The 21558-nt window shown below is 42.3% G+C and overlaps 1 protein-coding gene across 1 annotated transcript in view; it reads right to left on the bottom strand.

Annotated features, from left to right (window-relative positions):
* The window catches only part of LOC146577133 (uncharacterized), a 126438-nt gene that overhangs the window by 40382 nt on the left and 64498 nt on the right, over positions 1–21558 (bottom strand). The window contains exon 12 of the mRNA XM_085268097.1: positions 11951–12124. Coding sequence (XP_085124223.1) covers positions 11951–12124 — 174 coding nt within the window. The remainder of the gene's footprint in view (positions 1–11950; positions 12125–21558) is intronic.

Below are 21558 nucleotides of genomic sequence, written 5' to 3'. Positions count from 1 at the left end.
CACTGCCCAGCTCCCAATGTATGTCCGTGGTGTTGATGACAGTTTTGAAGTGATGGAGTAGCTGCTCACAGTAATTCCAATGCATGGCCAGACCACCGCTCAGCAGATATTTACAAGCTGTGTGATGCCATTGAGAATGTTGGTTTGCCATGGAAGAGGTTTGTTGGAATAACAACAGATGGAGCGCCATCAATGACAGGGAGGAAACATGGACTGGTGGCACAAAACAAACTGGAAGAGGAAGGCGTGGAGGAGGCCATTGCTCTGCACTGCATCATCCATCAGCAGGTCCTTTGCAGCAAATGCCTGAAGTTTGACAATGTGATGTCTATTGTTGTGAAATGCATCAACCAAATCAGATCCAGGGGCTTAAAGCACCGAAGGTTCTGTGCTTTTTTAGAGGAAATGGAGTCAGAATATGGGGATGTGCTCGACTTCACTGAGGTACGTTGGCTCAGCAGGGGAAATGTATTAAAGAGACTTTTTGAGTTGAGAGCAGAAGTGAAGCCTTCATGGAGAAGGATGGAGTTAGTGTTCCTGTGCTAACTGATCCCAAATGGCTCATGGACTCAGCTTTTCTTGTTGATATGACACATGAGCTTAATGTACTGAACAAGACGTTACAAGGCCAGGGGCAACTTGTCAGTGCTGCCTATGACAACGTGAGAGCATTCTCCACAAAACTGGCGCTCTGGAAAGCTCAGCTCTCTCAGACAAACCTTTGCCATTTCCCAGCATGCAAGGCACTCGTGGATGCAGGCACACCATTCAGTGCTGACGAGTATGTTGATGTCATTTTGAGGCTCCAGGAGGAATTTGATCACAGATTTGCTGACTTCAAGACACACAGAGCCACCTTTCACATTTTTACGGACCCCTTCTCCTTTTATGTGCAAGATGTCCCTGTACTGTCAGATGTACTGTCCCTGAAAATATTCCTGCATGTGTGATTGTTCATGTCTCATCTGCATGAAACAAACAGGAAGTGAGTGAAGGACACAGGAAATGTTTCCAGCTCTTCCTCCTCTATCAGACATTATCCATACCTGAGAGTGTCCAGTCTCCAGCCTGGATCCTTCAGTCCAGCCGACAGCAGCTTCATTCCTGAGAGACCTGGATGATTGTAGCTCAGGTCCAGCTCTCTCAGATGGGAGGGGTTGGAGCTCAGAGCTGAGGCCAGAGAAGTACAGCCTTCCTCTGTGATCAGACAGCCTGACAGACTGCAGACACACAAAACAACAATCAATCTGTCAACAACCGTTTTCTCTTTGTCACAATAACATCTATCCATTTACATCCATTCAATGTAACTTTATTTAAAAGTGACAATACCCAAAGGACAACAACAGTCATCTGAAGCTGTTTAACAGTGTAAGGTAACAGCCTCCAATATTAGAGAGAAAGCCCCAAACATCAGACAATTGTGGAGATACAGAAATTCTTTTATTGCTGCCATATAATCTGCATCATTATAACTGCATTAATAATGTTCTTTACAGCATTATTCCATCTAATAATATTTCTCACAGTATTGATATTGCATTAAAGTTGTCTATTGAACATGTTCATTTGAGGATCCTTCCATTATGTTAACTTTTATTACAAGTACGGTCAGAAGTATTTCATACACATTGCATATTTGTGCTTATTTTGAGTTGATGTTCGGTTCATTAAGGGTCTTAAGCTTCACTGGCGTGACTCTCCAGGTGATCCATGCTGAGGGAAACTAGAACAGGATGATTGCATGGATGCTTACAATACATATAACACATATAATCTAGGAATGTGTCAGGCCTGAGGCCTTAACTCATTTGGTGTCTCACTATATTTACTCTACTTGGCAACAGATGACCAGAGTCAATAATTAGCCCCAGAGACCCTGAGGGCTTGAAGTTTATTACCTTGTATGGAAGCTGTTACAGAAAAGAGAAGTTCTGTGTCTGTTTATAGCCATTAAACATGTACAAGATGTACCATTAACTGTGACTAATGTCTGGAACCTATTTTACTCTGACTATTTTATTGACGCCAAGGGGGGGCGTATACCCCACTGCTTTGTAAGTGTCCACAACATGTATTTTTGTCAGAAGACATAGGCTGATGTTTTCTCCTGTGTGTTAATAAACTCATCGTTTGATTGCACTTCTCTGGGGCCTCCGTGGTTTGTCTCACTGCTCTACATTGATAGATTTCGCGACACAATCCACTGTGAGCAGCACTTGGTGATGGTGGGAAGAAGAACTCCCTTTGACACAAAGATCCTCCCAGTGAAAACAGGCTCCAGGAGGAGCATCTACCATGACTGGTTGCAGGGTGAGGGGAAAGAGAAGAGATGAGCTCAGAGAGACAAGAACAAAACAGAGAGACAAAAGTTAAGGACATGCAGTAGTGACATATAAAAGCATCAGGAGTGAAAAGAGGGGAGAAGAAAGCAGAGCATCATGGGAAGTCCACCAACAGCCTGAGCCTATAGCAGCATAACTAAGGGATGGTTCAGGGTCACCTGATCCAGCTCGAACTATAAGCTTTATCAAAAAGGAAAGTTTGAAGCTGATCTTCAAAGTAGAGAGGGTGTCTGTCTCCTGAACTCAAACTGGGAGCTGCTGCCACACCCAGTCCAACATAGCCAGGCTGAGTCGTTAGATTAGTCCAACGTAAAGTCAGAAAGTCATTATTTATGTCTCATTTTAGTGCAAATGTAGAAAAACTGTCCAAAAGTTATTTCTAAATCTGATATTAAACAGTTTAAATGGTGAAAAAAGCTGTAAAGAAAACAGAAAGAGTCAATAAAAGCCTCTTTAGAGGGTCACCAGTTTAAAACTCAGACATTTAAACTGGTGAGTCTCCTTCTCTGCTCCATTTCCTCTCTAGACTTCCTGTTCCTAGGAGGGATTTGATTGGCTGAATGTCCTTTTAGCCTTTCTTTAGTTCTTTGGGTGCTAAGCAAAGAGGAAAACACACGAGTCATGTGACGTGACATAAGGAGCGCTCTGATTGGTTGGGATTGACAAACTATGGTGCTGTTTGCAAGCTTCGCTTTGCAGAGGCAAGAAAATCTCTTAGATAGGGATGAGATGCTCCACAGTGACGTTTCCACACTTTGGAGCTTCTGAAGTGCAGATGTTTGGAAACGCTGCTCCAACGTCTGGTTCAAACACTCAGGTCACGTGACCTCAGCTGCCACAGGTGGCATACCTGCGGCTTCCAGGCATTGCCAGTCTCGGGAATTCCCATTTTTCATTGACTGGTCTTTTTGACCCTTTTAATGGCTGAATGATGCTTTTATATCACTGCTTCAGTTTATTCCACACACATTCAGTCCTATCAGCAGAGAGAGAGCCACACACTGTCTGTAACATCATTAGAAGATCTCAGTAAAAACAGTAAAAACTGCTTCAAGGACTAAATCAAACAGGCACCAGGGGTCCGTTCTTCGTACCTCGCTAAGTAAGTTAGCTGGATTAGATTGTTGACGATTTCGCGTGATCCTGGATCATTCGGTTCTCCGAAGCTCATCCGGGACTTGCTGTCATAGCAACAGAGCCGTAAGCGTAAACCTGCTCGGGAGCAGGTTTACTTTATGTAAACAGGATTAGATCGCGGCCACGCAGGTATGTCCACGTCATTTATACGAAAGCAACAGCGATATTTTTCCACTGTTTCACCATAAATAAATAACATCAATGTAACTAAAGATAATGCAGCACTTGATCCTTTTATTGATTTCACACAGATACATACAGGTCATTTCCTAAAAAAGGGAAATGTACTATTAACATTCTATTACATGTATGTGATTATTACAGATGTAATTCATATTTCAGAGTAGTAATTGCAAATTACTTTGTGTAATCAAGATGAGAGACCACGGCTATAAAAGCGAAGGTGGATTTGGGAAGCCTGTCGCAGCCATGTGCTGTCCGTATACGCGAGCCACCCATTGCGGAAGGTGCAAGATTGATAAGGAGAGTCCTCAGAATTCAGCGTATATTGCGGGACAGACAGGATCCTTTAGCTCAGCGCGACAGTGTGCTCATTGAGAGATATCGATTTTCCCGTGAGGGTATTATTTACTCAACCAACTTGTTGACGAGGGGGTGCAGGACCACCACCTGTCTTTTTTTGCTCTGCCCTTTTCTTGGTTGCTGTTATGAACAAACAAACAGATTATTCCAGGGTCTCTTTCCAAGAGACTAAAAGCAATATAAGTGATAAATATTACCATTCTGTAGAATATTCTTATTTCACTTTTACTTGTTCCCATGTTCTAGTGGGTCCTGTTGTGGCTCTAATGTGAAAGAGGATATAATATAACATATTATAATATAATATAATGTAATATAATATTGGATAATATAGTGTAATATAATAAATCTACCCTACCGCCTACTGGTGTTGGCCAGAGGGGCCGATGGCGCGATATGGCAGCCTGGCTTCTGTCAGTCTGCCCCAGGCAGCTGTGGCTACAACCGTAGCTGCCTCCACCAGTGTGTGAATGTGAGAGTGAATGAATAGTGGCATTGTAAAGCGCTTTGGGTGCCTTGGAAAGCGCTATATAAATCCACTCCATTATTATTGTTATTATTAAATTACTTACGAGTTTAATTTGTCAGCAACTTCCTGCCAGCCCTCTCTCCTTGCTTTTGCAGCCTTTGCAGTGTTCCCTTGCGTTTTAATTAAACTCTGAAACTCCTGAAATCCCTCACTCAAGAGTTCTTGCTCTGCTGCCGGAAAATACCGAGCGCGCTCCTTCGACATTTTCGCCGACCAATCAGCGGGTTGCTGATCAATGTTTCTACTATCGATGCGTAGCCCCTTTTACGACACCCAGTGATGTCACATTACTTCATCCAGCTGTACTAATCGTCAACAACAGGTGTGTTCGGAGAACCGGATTAGCGAGCTCACGGTTAGCGCGATGATTTGGTCTTGGATGTGTCATTTGATCTTGGATGTAGTAAGCGAGGTACGAAGAATGGGCCCCAGTTTTCAGCTCTGTCTGCGCTCTACTTTTTTCTACTTACAACAGAAAATAGGATGTACTGCATTCAGGGATATCATCCTCACTGTCAGCTGTTACTCACAGACTGTGTGTAGAAATACAGAAAATACTGATCCTATAAAAAGGAAAGCTAGAAAAACACATTGATTCCAGGCTCTATTTTCCTTTTTGAGTCTGTCAAATCCAACAGGACTTGTGCAGGTTCACTATGAGCCAAACTCCAGACTGACAGTGAAACATCAGGCCAGTGTTAGAAGGTAAAGTTCAGGAAAGTTTTTTAATGGTTCAGAAGATGTTCAGCTGAGGACGACTTAAAGATGTGCGTGAAATGGAGGCTTCTGATTGGTCAGAATGAGCCTGTGAAAATGGGACAAACTTTGTATAAAGAAAGAAAACACATTTAATCTTTTCATGGAAATGTATCTTTTTCAAAGTGATTCCAAATCAAAGCTAACGCCACGCCAGCTTGTAACTTTGATTGACAGTGTGTAGAACTGATGACACAAACTCCCAGAAAACCTCAAAGTCAACATAACGCATCCAAAGCTTCACGGCTGGGAGCAAAACATGAGGCCAACAAACAGCTGTAAACCTGTGTGCCTATTACAGTAAACACAGCAGTCTGTTATGTTTGACTAAACTGATGTATTGTGTGTCTGTAGTTGTGTTGTGAACTGTGCTGGGCTCGTCTGTGTCCCCGTTTCACAGAACAGCATCTTCAAGATGGCACAAATGCTTCCAGTGTTTCAGTTTGACGAAGCCTGGCTTTGCCCATCGCTGCTTTTAAAACAGTGTTTGTGCTGCCAAGGACATCTTGTATTGGTCTCATGTCATGAATGGGAGTGTTTCAGGAGGCAGACTGAACCTTTGATGAGTTTGGTGTCTTAAACTGAGGAATGAAAGGACACGAGGAACAAACTAAAGAGAATCTAAAAGAGGCCGGCAGCACATGAGGAGGAGAAACTGACACTGACATAAAGACTGAGGGAAGGACAGAGCCATCTATACAGCTGAGGTCAACACAGGAGGGTCATGTGACACAGCTGAAACTCATCCAGACAACATCTGACACCAGAGACCATACTTACCAAAATAAAACAGGTTATAATGAACAAAAATGAGTGGAACAGCGGAGTGAACTGAGCAGCAGGAGGGAGGGCGTTTCTCCAAAACATGTGTCCATCAAAATTATGGACAGTCGTGTATATTAAGTAGACTTGTTCAGATTTGTCCAACACTTTTCTCTGTCAGTGTTTCACAGAATATCATCAAAGAGTCATGATAGTTACCATTAGTGTCACTGTGGAGATGCTTATTCCAGCATCACTGACTTCATGGTTCCAGTTTCCATCACTAAGGACTACATGTAGTGATCCTGCTGTTAGCCATGTTAGCATGTTAGCTCCAACAGGTGGTCAGTGTGAGAGCGGTGATATCAGTGACATCTAAACAAGGAAGGAAGAGACTGTTGAAGGCAGCGAGCTGTGACTGCTGTGAACAGTGTTCTCACACTATTTTTTCCCTGTGTCAACATACATGAGGCTGCTTCAGCTGCAACACACCACAAACACCTTTATACAACTAAATATACTCAGAGCGCACTGCTGTGGTTGCTGTGGTAACCATCCATATATCCAGCTGTTTGGGGCCGAGTCTGCTTCCTCATCCTAGGGAAAAACCCTCAAAGTTTCATGTGTTTTTGACTTGAAGCTTTTTGTGATTTGGTTTTATTTGTTGTTCTACACACACAATAATGAAGAGCACATGTTTATAGTGACACATTCAGACCAATGACAACAGTCCATTCACACTGACCTCCTTCCAGCAACTTTTAGGACAGTCAATAGCAATTTTCCTTACTGAGGAGTTGGCAACATTGCCAGGAGCAGTGGGTGAATGGCAGCATCACCATGAAGGATTAGAATAAAAATACATCATCATCCACAAAGAAAACCAGTCTGAGTGTCTGATGCTCTCGTTATAAAACCGCAGTCGCAGCTTGTGGCTACATTTAGCTGGTTTGCTAGTTAGCTGGCTTGCTAGTTAGCTGATTTGTTCGTTAGCATGGAGCTAACCTAACTCACTAGAACATTTGATGCTAAACTGTCTAAACTGTGTGAACAGCTTTCATTGCTGCTCTGTGTTACTCTCCAGCCTCTCTTTAACTCAGTCCTCTCAGTTTTTTCCTCGTTACAAACTAGAAAACCTTCTTTTTCAGCTTTTCCACACCCGAGCTGTGGCTAAGGTGCTACCAGCATGCAGGCTCGGTCTGTGTCACTCAATCCGGTTGTTCAGTCTGACGTCACTAGCCGTGTCTGGGTCTAAACTCTGCTGCAGGTCCATATATCAAACGATCACTATGGCATTACTGAGAGTTGAAAAACTGTCTAAAATCTTTCATCTTTAATAAAATGATCAGCGTTCTGCTCTACCAGGTGTAACAATTGAGTTTAACATCCAGGCATCCATGAAAACGGAATTTATGACATTTAACGGAGTTAGAAGTTAGCAGGGAGTTAGCTCGCTAGCTTCTATCTAAATACAATATAGCATGTCCTGACTGCGGGGTTTTGGAAACAAATTAAAACGTACAGCTCTGTTATCACTTCCAGCATAAACGAAGACAGAAAACTAAACAGCAGTGACGCTTGTAGGGTTACTGAAGTTGGGCTAGCTGGTATATAATGATGTGCTACGTGACCGCTAGCGACACAGCTATGTTAGCATAATATAAACAAGCTAACTTTTTCTCGGTGGTCAGGAACAAATGTAATCGCATGGCAGGATGCTGTAAAAGGACCAAACTTCAGCCAGGAGAACAACTGAGATAATCCATCCACAATACGAGGTTAGTCATTCATATACTGCTGCATGGGCTGGGCTGTAGTTACATCCTAAGGTTTTAAAAACTGAGCTTAAATAAATGATTAGTGGTAATAAAAGCCGAGGGAGGTCAACAGGGATCACTGACTGTTTTAGGAGCTTTTTGAGATCAAATAGAAGAAAATACATAACATTAAACATGTTAACAACACAAAAGCCATATTAAACGCAGACTACTTTAGACCCGGAAGTAGGATTCGTCACGTCATCACTGAACAACCGGATAGTTACACTCCTCACCCAGACTAACACCACTCCACAAATTCACCACTAGGAGGCGCTAAAAGACCACATACAGTGAGATCATCACTAAATGTCTGCTGTGTCTGACGTAGGGTTGCCAACCGTCCCTTGAATAATGGAATCGTCCCGTATTTAGAAAGAAAAGTACACGTCAGTGGTGCGGCTGCCCCTCTGTGGGTCTTCCTTGGTCTCTTGTGTTCTGGGGGCCTCTGGATGTCTGGAGTTTTGATCTCCTCCATACCTGCTTCATGCCCTGGAGGACGGGGCTGTGGCCCCCCCACACCCTCTAGCAGATCATTACATGAAGGAACCTTTTAAAAAACAAGCGCGTCCATGCTCACAGGTGTACACACGGGTGATCACACCCACAAACTACACCCTTTTTGGCTCCTACCTCAAAGCACACTGTGTTCTGTTGATCTTATGTGCTGCACAATAATGTTTAATATTTAGTATTTACTGTCATATTCCCATATATCATTGTGATGTTGTTTATTCTATTACTCTTGTTCTCTTCTGCTTGTTTTCCTTTTTCTTTCTCAGCAGGTGATCCAGGTGATCGATAGATGCATTTTTTTTTCCTGCCCATTCTGTTGGTTTTTGTTTTTTGCCCTTCTCCCCCGTCCCTCTTCTCAGCTGTTTCTCTTTCCCTCTTTCTTTCTCCCCTTCTTTCCCCCAGTCAAGTCTGTCCCGTATTCAGCAAGTGAAAATAAAATAAACAATAAAAGGTGAATCAAATGGACCATTATGGCAAGGCTGGGATGGTCAGTTTGGTAAAGTAAATCCGTTGGGCATCTTTCTTTGACTTTAGACAACAATTCTGATGCAAAAGAGCCAAACGGGACAGGCAAAAAAAAAAATAAAATAAATAAATAAATAAATAAAAAGTACACGTCCCGTATTGAGCTCCAAAGGGACGCACTTTGTCCTGTAATACAGAGAGAATCAAAAGTAGTCTATAAATGTTAATGGAATTAACGCTTTGTTTGAAAACATAATTCCCAGCCCCTCTCCTGCTTTGTGACCAATGACCTTACGCACGAGTATGACAATTCAGATTACCACTTATCTCATTGGTAGAGGAAAGGTCGCTCGCTGAGAAAATACCAGAAGACAACAGATGACCACAAAAAGAAGCATGGCCAACAGGGAAACAAACGCTGACACTGCGGTGCAAGTCTCGGACGACAGTACACCTTCGACCAGCAATGTTTGTACCCCACCGAGAAAGAAAAAAAAAGGCTGCATAAGTGCAGGGAGGAATGGGAAAATGAAAACACCTCGCTGGAAAAAGTGAGCGATAACACCTATAAAGCGCACTGCACTGTGTGCCGTCGCACTTTTTTCATAGGCCATGGTGGACTGGCAGCATGCTTCTAGTGGTGGGCACATGAGTGGCATGAAAGCTCAGGGAACCCTTAACCAATTTGTTGTTGACCAGGCCATGGCAGCAGAAGATATGGTATGTAGACATTGTTGTTGTTTTTAAACCCTCTGGTTAAGGTTAATGTGAGCATGTGCAGTGAATATCAACTCTATGTGGCCAGAAGTGTGATAATATAATTTATTTTGTGTAATAAACAACTGCAAGGATAGATGATTACAACGAATAGATGACTAATACATAAAAGTAATACATAGATTAATAATGATGATGAGTTAAGATGCGTAATCATGGGAACAAGCAGGTTTACAAACACGAGCAGCTGATTAGCATTAGAAAAGCTGAAATAATACCTCAACTGAAGCCAGCTGCACTAAATGCACTTCATGTGGACTGTTATAAGAATGTTTTTCTTTCTATTGTTTTCTATAAATTTATATAATTTTAAGTTAAGCAGGACAGAGTTCTTTTAAAGAAAGATTAACTTATATTCTTTAAAGTTAAGCATGACAGGCTTCTGTTTAAGAAAGAGACCTGTTTTATTGTGTTAATGTTGTCATTTTGCGCTACAAATAAATGGCTAAATGATCATTTGTTTCCCATGTGTTCATATCACAAAGAATATGCATCATTAAATCAACTTCAAGTCAAATGGTTAAAAAAATAATTTCACACACACAAAAAAAGAGCTAAAAAATTCACCACACTTGGAAGGGTGGAGACAACTGGGTCGCCCGGCCCTGGCCACGAGGTGTCCCAGGAAGTTGGCAACCCTAGTCTGACGGTGACTTGGGTTTTTACTAACTGGCTACATGAGCATGATTAGCTGCAGTTCTATCTTTGTAAAAGAGACTCAGCAGCAGATTAGAACCAAACTGAAACATTTCTACTTTTTCTGCAGCACCAGCTGGATGCATGGAGCCTAAACTCCAGTGACAATGAGACACATACAGTGTGACTGCTGTGACTTTACAGCTGGGCCTCATTCACATTGGACTGTGGGAGGAAGCAGAGTATCTGAAGACAACCCACACACACTATCACCCTTATTTAGAGAAGTATAATGAATTAGCTGATAAAGTAATAAATTATTTGATATTTCAATGAAAATACTTTTTAACAATTGTTTAGAAGTCAACAATAATAGTTAAATAAAAAGAAGCGTCAAATCAATAAACACGCAATAAAACCTTGTACAGCTGAAACTCATGTAGACAATGTCAGGGGAGGAAGTAAAACTAAACCTTTGACACCAGAGATGAAAACTACCAAAATAAAACAGGAAGTTAATAACAACCATGAGTGGAACACCTGAGTGAACCTAGTAAAGGGAGAATACATCATCATCCACAAAGAAAACCAGTCGCAGCTTGTGGCTGCAGTTAGCTGATTTGCTACTCAGCTTGGAGTTAACTCAGTAGAACATAGAATGCTAAACTGTCTAAACCAGGGGTGTCAAACATATGGCCCGTCGGCCAAATTCAGCCCCTGAGATAATTTCATATATCAGTTATTAAAGAATTTTCAGGGTTGCTGATATTCCATGGCAGCAGGGCTGGGACTTTATTCTGATGGACACATCATGTGGCCAATCACATTAAGAGACAGCCTGGGATCATGCCACTATTTAAAGAAAGGGATGGGGGCAAACGTTCAGAAGAAAGCAAGCTTAGTGGTACAGGCCTGGTACACACAGACACAGGTTTAAATTCAAGCGTGTCAGGAAAAAGTGAAAGCATAAAATGAGCAGCATCTGGCTGAATTTCAGTGATATTGGAGACGGCAAAGCTGAGTGCAGAATTTATAAATTAGAAGCTGGATAAAGTGATACCCATTTTCCATTGTGAAGGACAAAAGGTTTCAAACTTGTCCAGGCCTTAAGGTCATGTCCGTTCTCTTCTTAGTGGTAGTAAATGTATAAAATTAAGACTAATGAAAACACTGAATTAAAATTGCTTCCTTTAAAAAAACCAAGCTTACAGTTCAGTTTTGAATACTACATATATAAACTATATATAACAAAGTGCCTTTGAATGGCAAGGATGCAGAAATGTCTGTATGTAGCACAGAGCCAGTGCTCACGGTCTGAATGAGTGTCACAGACCTGAATGTGCATTTAAAGAAATTTATAATTAAATTTCTAATTATGATCTTCAGCACCCAACACCATGACTATGTACATATTGTCGGGTGTAAGAATATTTGTGTTGTGTTCTGTGGATTCAACTCTGCAAACTCATCAGTAATTTCATCAGCAAGTTTCTACTTAGACAGCAATAAAACAGAAAGCAGTTCCCAGGAACTACTTCTTGTTTTAGAATCTTTCAACATAAGAGTACTTTGCACATCAGAACACCCCCATATCTCCTCTTATTAAAGGATTACCTTATTATTAATTTGCTAATTCTGCCAGTTGATTACAAAATGCTTGATCTCACCTGAGAGTTTCCAGTTTGCAGTGTGGATTCTTCAGTCCTTCAGACAGAAACTTCACGCCTAAATCCTGCAGGTTATTGTTACTTAGGTCAAGCTCTCTCAGATTAGAGGACTGAGAGCTGAGACCTGAGGACAGAGCTTCACAACTTCTCTCTGACAGGTTACAGAGACTCAGTCTGAAAAATAACAGAAAAACAATTTAAAAAAACTTACTTTTGATCAAGTGTAATGAGATTACATAACATTTAGCAATATTCCATTCTCTTTTTGTCAAGAAAGTAACGAGCAACATGTGGAAACAATCAGAGAGAGAACAGAGAACAGAGCAGTAAAAGAACAGTGGATAGTTCAATAGGCTTTTGGTATCAACAAAACGTGCCAAATTTCTTGATTTTGTCATCGTTTAAGAAGAGTTCATGATTAAAACTCAGATAACAACTCAAGGCCAGGTCTGGGTGTAACTTTGATGACAGTTACACCCAGAAAAATTTCAGAAATGCCGACAGGTATTCAGTATTGAACAAAATGAGTACTGATTATCACTTAACAGTTGTATACACTTTTCAGACACCAGCACTCATAACTGTGGTTTTGGGGGTTATTTTGTTAGTGGTTTTAGTTGATCACACCTGCTTTTTGTCAACAAGCATATGAATACAAATGTACTTACAGAGCTTTGTTGGAGGCTTTGACCACTGGCAGCAGCCTCAGAAGAGCCTCCTCTGAAGCAGAGTATTTCTTCAGGTCAAACACATCCAGATCTTCTTCTGATGACAGTAAGATGAAGACCAGAGCTGACCACTGAGCAGGAGACAGTTTATCTGTGGAGAGACGTCCTGATCTCAGGGACTGTTGGATCTCCTCCACTAGAGAACGATCATTCAGTTCATTCAGACAGTGGAACAGATTGATGCTTTTCTCTGCAGACAGATTCTCACTGAGCTTCTTCTTGATGTACTGGACTGTTTCCTGATTGGTCTGTGAGCTACTTCCTGTCTGTGTCAGCAGACCTCGTAGGAGAGTCTGATTGGTCTGCAGTGAAAGACCCAGGAGGAAGCGGAGGAACAAGTCCAGGTGTCCATTTGGACTCTGTAAGGCCTTGTTCACAGCACTCTGGTGGAAGTGTTTCTCTACAGATTTTACTTCTTTTTCAGGTTTTTGTTTCCAAAACAATATAGACCATATGGACTTTGTTTGTTGTTGTTCCAGCAGATTGAGTCCAGAGTTGCTGAAGGTCAGATGGACATGAAGAGCAGCCAGAAACTCCTGAACACTCAGATGGATGAAGCAGAACACCTTGTCCTGGTACAGTCCTCTCTCCTCTTTAAAGATCTGTGTGAACACTCCTGAGTACACTGAGGCTGCTCTGATATCGATGCCACACTCTGTCAGGTCTGATTCATAGAAGATCAGGTTTCCTTTCTGCAGCTGATCAAAAGCCAGTTTTCCCAGAGACTCCATCATCTTCCTGCTCTCTGGACTCCAGTGTGGATCTGTCTCAGCTCCTCCATCATACTTGACCTTCTTCACTTTGGCCTGAACCACCAGGAAGTGGATGTACATCTCAGTCAGGGTCTTGGGCAGCTGTCCTCCCTCTCTGGTTTCCAGCACATCCTCCAGAACTGTAGCAGTGATCCAGCAGAAGACTGGGATGTGACACATGATGTGGAGGCTTCGTGATGTCTTGATGTGGGAGATGATGCTGCTGGCCTGCTCCTCATCTCTGAATCTCTTCCTGAAGTACTCCTCCTTCTGTGGGTCAGTGAACCCTCTGACCTCTGTCACCATGCCAACACAGTCAGGAGGGATCTGATTGGCTGCTGCAGGTCGTGTGGTTATCCAGAGGCGAGCAGAGGGAAGCAGTTTCCCCCTGATGAGGTTTATCAGCAGCACATCCACTGAGGTGGACTTTCTAGGGTCAGTTAGGATTGTAGTTTTGTGGAAGTCCAGAGGAAGTCGACACTCATCCAGACCATCAAAGATGAACACAACCTGGAAGTCTTCAAAGCTGCAGATTCCTGCTTCTTTGGTTTCAGTAAAGAAGTGATGAACAAGTCCCACCAAGCTGAACTTTTCCTCTTTCAGCACATTCAGCTCTCTGAAAGTGAATGGAAATATGAACTGGATGTCCTGGTTGGCTTTGTCTTCAGCCCAGTCCAGGCTGTATTTCTGTGTTAAGACTGTTTTCCCAATGCCAGCCACTCCCTTTGTCAGCACTGTTCTGATTGGTTCATCTCTTCCAGGTGAGGCTTTAAAGATGTCTTCTTGTCTGATGGTTGTTTCTGGTCTGTCTGGTTTCCTGGATGCTGTTTCAATCTGTCTGACCTCATGTTCATCATTGACCTCTGCAGTCCCTCCCTCTGTGATGTAGAGCTCTGTGTAGATCTGATTCAGGAGGGTTGGGCTTCCTGCTTTAGCGATGCCCTCAAACACACACTGGAACTTCTTCTTCAGCTTAGACTTAAGGTTACGATGACAAACAGCAGCTGGAAGTTCTGAATAATAATAATAAAAATACAACTTTAACAATCACATTTTACAAAATGCTGATGACAATTTCTGACCCACTGAGAAATGACTGAACACACTGGTGTCACAAGTCTCTCATTTATCCAGCAGCTTAAATCTTTAGATAAATCCTCTTACGTCTCTGCAGACGGTCAGCCAGCTCCTCCTGCTTCATTCTCCTCAGGAAGTCCACTGTGATCTTCACAAATGCCTCTCTGCTGTTTCTCCTCTGCTCATCATCCTCCCTCTGAAACTCCAAGCACTGGGGCTTATTTGGATTCAGAGCCTTCTGGATCTTCTTCAGCTCGTTCTTCACAAAAGTGATGATGTTGTCCTCCAGCAGCTGGAACAGAATATTTATGAATGACCCACCACTCTGAACTTTAGTCCACACAACATCCACTTCTTTACCATCAAGGGGCATATCATCCACGAACTCTTTACCAATTATAGGTTTGACTTTATCTGATTAACTGAGACTTTGTCCACAACTCCATGATCCCAAAACGTTGATGCTGTTCATATGAATGCAGCGATTTCAGTGGGAGAAACATTTCACTGGTGTTCAGAGCTGAACTACCAACAGGTTGATGATCAAAGCCAAAAACTTGGAGATGTTTCAGGTGACTGAGTTGATCGTACAGACAACTGGTCTTAAAGGTTCACTCTGTTTACGCATACAGATCAGTATTTAAGGTTTGACTCTCATCATCCACTGGGGCACAAACTGGGCGTCATCAGGATGCTACAACACAGAACAAACACCATCCCCACAGACACAGCAGCCAGCGAAGCAGAAGAACTTCACATCAAGAAGGTCCTGAGTAAATGTGAACGCTGGTTTGAGGGCGGAGTCAAGGAGGCCATTTATGTGAAAAGGAAAGACCATCTCTGAATGGAGGAGGGGCCTAAGGGTACATTTGTCACCATCTTACATGCTGTGATTGCAGCCATTCCCCAGCTCTCTGTGAACTGGACTCATGACCATTGATCAACAACCATTGATCAATGGTCCTGACAATATGCGTACCAATGATCAATGAACTGACCTCCCAGCCCATTGTTCCTTCAGTGGGCTGGTTTCAGTCATACAAATGTCCTGTTTATGAGATTGAAACCTGCAGTCAGCTGAGACTGAAGAAGTCACCTGATGATGATGAAACGTTTCTCCCACTGAAAACATCCAGATGAACAGAATCAAGCTTTTTGGGATTTACGTACCTGGATGATTGAGCATCAAGACACAACTCTGTGACTTTTCTCAGATGAATCAATCCTCTCCTCCAGCTTTGTTTACATCTACCAGCCCTGTGGCGCTGCCCAGGGAAATAATCTATGTGAGAGGTGGAAAGTCATACAGGTGTCTGCTCCTGCCTTCAGTTATTTTATCTACTGTGTGTCAACTGGCTGAACCTCCTCCAACTGTCTACTGTCTCCCTAAACTCAACAATGACTTCGTGATCTATCCATTCTCTGACCAAACACATCCTGCTGCAGGAGGTTAACATAGCAGCCAATGATGATCCCACTCACTGTGAACAACACATTTGGACCTGATTTGCTGCTCTGGTTTACACGTGAACTTCCACTGCTGCTGTCACCAAGTTGAGAGGCTCTACAGAAAAACTGGACTTGTCCATAAAAATCATAAACTACATTACAAGGACAGCATTGCTCAATCAACTCTAATTACTACTGACATGTTATCTCTTCGAACTAAGGTACAGACACTCAAACTTGCTGCTTTCAGTGAGAAGTCAAATGTCTGAATATGAGCTGGAAGCTGCTGAGAGTCCTCCTCCTTCCCGTGGGGTTTACTTTCTCTACTACTTTCACTATAAACACGCCCCTTTCATGCACCTGCAGAGGGCCACCAGCAGATGGAGCTGTCTTAAACAAATCCACTTGGATAGTTAGCTGTAGATGACTTTATCAGTATGATTGTAGGACTTTGAGTTATTCTTTAGATTTATTTAAACTCTTATATTGTGCACAAGTGTTGAGCGACCCATAATTTCTCTGTACTTTTCATAAGAGCAGCCAGACTTTCAGCTGGTTTTTCTTTGCTCTGCAGGTTTTATGAAGGTGTGTCAAAGCTGTTCTTTGGACATTGGCTGCTTATTAAATCATTTTCAGTCCTCGTACAGGAACATTCTTCAAGCTAAATCCAAGTGTGTTAGACCAGAGTTAACCTGATAGATATGTGTGGGTGTGTAACTCTTAGGAGCTGATTGGCTGCTTTTTATGGGGGCTGGGTCTTTGGAAAGTGTTTTAGTAACACACCCTGAACTGCACACTTTAACAAACAACATGAGATTTTAACTGTAATGTAAAACTCATGTGATTCACTGTTATTAAGCACAAACACATCTATGGCCCTGTTTCCATTAGTAGCTGCTCAGATCGACTCACCACAGGTCACCACGACTGGACTGGATCCACTGGTTTCCATTACAGTTGAGGACCACCTAATGTGGTCGTCTCAATACAGCAGAGTGTCAGCTCACATCATTAGTAAGTGCTAATGCTGCTAATTTCCATCATATTTGTCATTTATTGCTCAAAGTTATTGAAGAAACAGTTATTCAGCTTCATTCCCACTGATCTCGACTACAAACTGTTTCACTTTGGTTTCTGTTTAAAGCCTCGATGTTTAAAACGTTTCCCTGTGATCACATTTGCTCCGTCTGATTTCAAAGTTTGTTTCTTTTGGTCATTTAGTCCACAGAGTCCTTGGTGTTCTGAAAGGGACCTATAAATAAATGCATTATTATTAATATTAATAATAAAGTAGTTGTTGTACATGTACAGACCATAAATATGGAGTCCAGCTGTGTTTGATGCTGCTGGGCAGACTGACCACTGGGAACCTCTGAGCTCTGCTGGTCCACTCTGTGGAGGAACCATGAAGGATTAGATCAACACAGGATAAAGATCCAGGAGTTTCTGCTCAAATAACTTCATCTGAATCAAGTCTGTCAAGTTTTAAACTCTCAGATTGTGAACATATCAGTAATTTTCAGTCTGTTTTCATGGACGTCCTTTCAGTGGTGATGTCAGGGATGATTTTGAAGAAGCTCATCAAACTGAACCATCAGCAGATCACTGCTCCAAAACCAGAACATGATCCGAGTCTCCCTCCACCACCAGAACACCAGCTTTACTAACGTGGTAGATCAGTGTAGTACAGATCAATAACTGATGAGTCATTTGATCAAAATCACTGAGTGCTTCACGTCTGACCCTCTGATGCTTCTGTAGACATTTTGCATATTTAATGAATGTCTGACAGTTTTACATTCATTCTATGAACACAGTGGAAATGTTGTGTTATAGTCTCCATGTTGTTTCCAGCATCATAAATTCTTAAGTTCAGAAAATTAGATTCTTTCTTCACAGCTGAAAAACAACAACATTTATTCTCTATTGAAATCTGCATCGTCCACTCCAAAGGTCACAATCTGAAGGTAACATCTGGTTTTGTTCCCTGTGGTTAACTCTGAGCATCAGTATGGTGGGATTTATCCACTACATCCACACCACTGTGGTTCAGTGTTGTCCTGATGGAGTAACAGCAGCCAGTATGATCCAGGCTTTAGCTGCTGGGTCTCTGTGTGACCTCTCAGACTGTTTAACAGATCAGACACAAAGAGAATCAGAGCAGCTCTGTTCTTTAAAGACAAACATGAACCCACTCAGGTCACACTTTCCCCACAGATATGAGCATCACTGTCCTCAAACAGCAAATGACCAAGTCGAACATTTGGATATTTTCTCTTTCATTGTTTTCTTTTTAATGAATCTTTGTAACAATCTGAGGATGTTTCAGGTCATATTTATCCAGGAAACACAAACATGTAAAGGAGTCATCACAGCTCTCTGACCTCGTTGCTCCAGGTTCACCACTGAAGGCTGGATTATAATCTTTGGACCGGTCACTCCTCACAGACGGACAGCTGGACCCTGCAGACTGTGACCTCTGACCTCTGCAGACACAAACATGATTGAAGCAGCTGTGATCACACAGACTGCAGATAATGCAGCTGTTTCCTGTCAGTAACATCCTCTTAGATTAGAGTTCAGCTTTTTACAGGAAAACTGGACAAAACTGATTTTTGTTACAAACTCATTTTCATTTCCTCTCAGCTCACAAACACAGTCAGACAATCAACCAGAGTCAACACTGATTATAATGTCAGTGCAGAATTATTTCTGTTACTCAGTGAGTTCAGCTCTCTGACCTCGTTGCTCCAGGTTCACCACTGAAGCCTGGAGGATTTCGACCTTTGGACCGGTCACTCCTCACAGACGGACAGCTGGACCCTGCAGACTCTGCTCTGTCCTCCTCTTCCTCCATCATCATCTTCAGTCAGTCTGAGAGGTAAACCACAAACACTCAGTGAGTTCACATTAACAGGAGGAACTGACCTCTGACCTGTCATGTGACCATGAAACCAGGTCAATGTGTCTGTAGGTTCAGTCATCCAGGTCATGTGATCTAAGGAGCTTGGAGAGAAAAGAGACGTCTTTAAGTTTCTGGAAGACGTTTCATCAGAGAAGCTTCTTCAGCTCTAAAACCAAACGGTGGAGAGTCCCAGATATTTAAACCTGAGAGGGAAAGAAAGCATGTCGCTGACCCACCACTGATGTTATTTCAAGGAGGAAACTGAGAGCCTTTGCACCAGGAGCACAAACATCAGCTCCAGCAATGATCCACTGATGTGTTTTTATTCCATGTATGAATGTTGTTATTGACAGAGATGACGTTTGTGTGTCAGTGATGCAGTGACTGTTGTTGTTACCTGTACAGGCTGGTTAGACTCTATGAAACAGATCATACAGATCTCTGCATGTTAGAAGAGACTATTAAAGGTCATGAATGAGACAAAGGCAGGGAGGCGTCCTTTACAGCTAAACAGCAGAGTGAGAGAACAGCCAGCACCTCTACATTTATCACATTATACAGCACATGTATGATACTGACAGGGATGAGAAGAATTTAGTGATTCTGATCCCATCATTGATATTACTTATTGATTCTCAGTAGCTCTGCTCTGACAGTCACCACCATCACTGAGCAGCATATCAAAGACATTTGTGCACATTAACTGCATGTTGTGGCTCAAATGTTTGTGCATGTTGGAGGCATTTCCTCTTTGTTGTGATCAGTGTTGGTCATTACTCAAAACAGTCATTATTACACATATTACACAGAACACTTTGATTAAAAGTAATGGAGTACGTTACTTCATTACTCCTAATAACATTACTTTGATGTTAAAATGAACAAATGAGCATGTAACAACATAAAGCTGAGGTACAGCCCCACACACCAACACAGATCCTGATGAGGTCACGTGATGTTTCTCTGAGTGTTTATGAACACAAATCAAAGATGAAACAGCACAAAGACACTTCAAAGTGATTCTACTGTAGAAACATGAACAGGTAGAAACCTGCAGCCTGACTGCTCATCACTTTGTTACCTGTTCAAGTTCAGCAGCAGCAGCTCACTTTATCACGGTGCTGGTCTGGGGTCAGTGTTTACTCAGCTTTAACTCACTCTGGGTTCTTGGCTAGCTTAACGTTAGCTTAGCGTTAGCTTAGCTTTAGCTTAGTGTTAGCATGCTGTGTGCTAGCTTAGCGTCAGAGCTCTGCAGGTGTCTCGTGTGTAAACATTAATCACAGTGACAGTAAAGGAGGTAAAGGGCTGTGACGTCATCACGTACGCTGCGTCCTCTGTGGGCTCTGAGTGAACTCAAAGTACAAACTACAAGTACACAAACATGAACGTAGCTCAGAGTGGCGGACACACTCGGCCTCGTTGGTCCAGCTGTGAGTCCGTTACCGTGAACTATGGAGCGGCAGATTTGTGCTGAACTAAGCTGCACACAGCTGATGTTAGCCAGGAAACATTACACACTGACTTTAATGGAGAGACCGGAAATACAAACACACACAGTTTGTTGTGTGAAGAAATCAAACACGAGCTGAACAAACAGTAAAGTTCCTAAAGACAAACTGTTAAAGGAGGAAACAAAGCAAACTTACAGTTTCTTCACACACCAACAACAAGCTCCACTCCACGAAGTTCAGGAAGTGAAAGTAAACTTTGAGCAGGAAGGAAACACCCAAAGAGACGTTTGAGGACAATCAGGAGCATTGGAACACTGTGCTGCGTTCAGGTGCACCTCGGAAACTCCAAACCTCTGGCAGGCTGTGATTTATTTCTGCTGGTTTTCCTGTTTGAAGCACAAACATCCGTCATCACTTTGTTGTTGTTCTTCCTGCAGCGTTTAAATATTTCAGCACTGAACTGATGTTTCTTCAAAGCTCATTTCAACCTGTTGAAGTCATGAATGAAAGTGCAGACTGAGAGTGGATCACATGATGTTTGAGGTGTGTCATGTGACATGTTCAGTATTGTCACACATGTCTAGATTGTCCCTGATATCATAACTGCTCAAACACTGATGATTATATTTGAAGAATTATTCCTGATGGCAGCAAAGTTTGAATGGAGCTCTCTGTCTGTGCTGATTTGTCGCCCTCTGGAGGTCAAAGCACAAACTGCATGATGTCACTGTAACCACCACAGTGACAGGAAGTGTTTTTATGACTGAAACACTGAAATGATGCTAACGGCTGTCGTTAGGCTCACTGACAGCAGTGCTGATGTGTTCATGTCAAACACTGGCTCAGGTCAGACTCCTTCATCCTTCTCCAGCGTGAGGCCGCCCTCAGACCCACAGGAGCTCTGACCTTTGACCTCCTGACCCTAACCATTTTAGTCTTGTTGCATCTTTAAATGCAAATCCTGTGAAATGGTCAGGGGCGGCTCTAGAGAAATTTTCTTAGGGTGGCAAAATCAAAGCCTTTTCCCCCCAAACACATATGCAGGTGGTTACATGTGGTTAAAATGATTCAAATGCAGTAAGTATGCACGTTTTTCATATAAATATAGTCTATAACTTAATTATTGTCTGTACCCACATGATTACACACTTTAGTTACATGAAACATGTGAGTTTTGATGTTATGTACTGTACAGCCTGTATATTAAATACATATGTAGCCCAATAAGTATAAACTCCAGAAAGCT

This window comes from Mchenga conophoros, linkage group LG3 (genome assembly GCF_057382185.1).
Source record: "Mchenga conophoros isolate Kocher_MC1m ecotype Shallow Benthic linkage group LG3, M_conophoros_male_GT1.1, whole genome shotgun sequence".
In the NCBI taxonomy this organism is placed as follows: domain Eukaryota; kingdom Metazoa; phylum Chordata; class Actinopteri; order Cichliformes; family Cichlidae; genus Mchenga; species Mchenga conophoros.
This window is presented reverse-complemented; position numbering and strand designations above follow the sequence as displayed.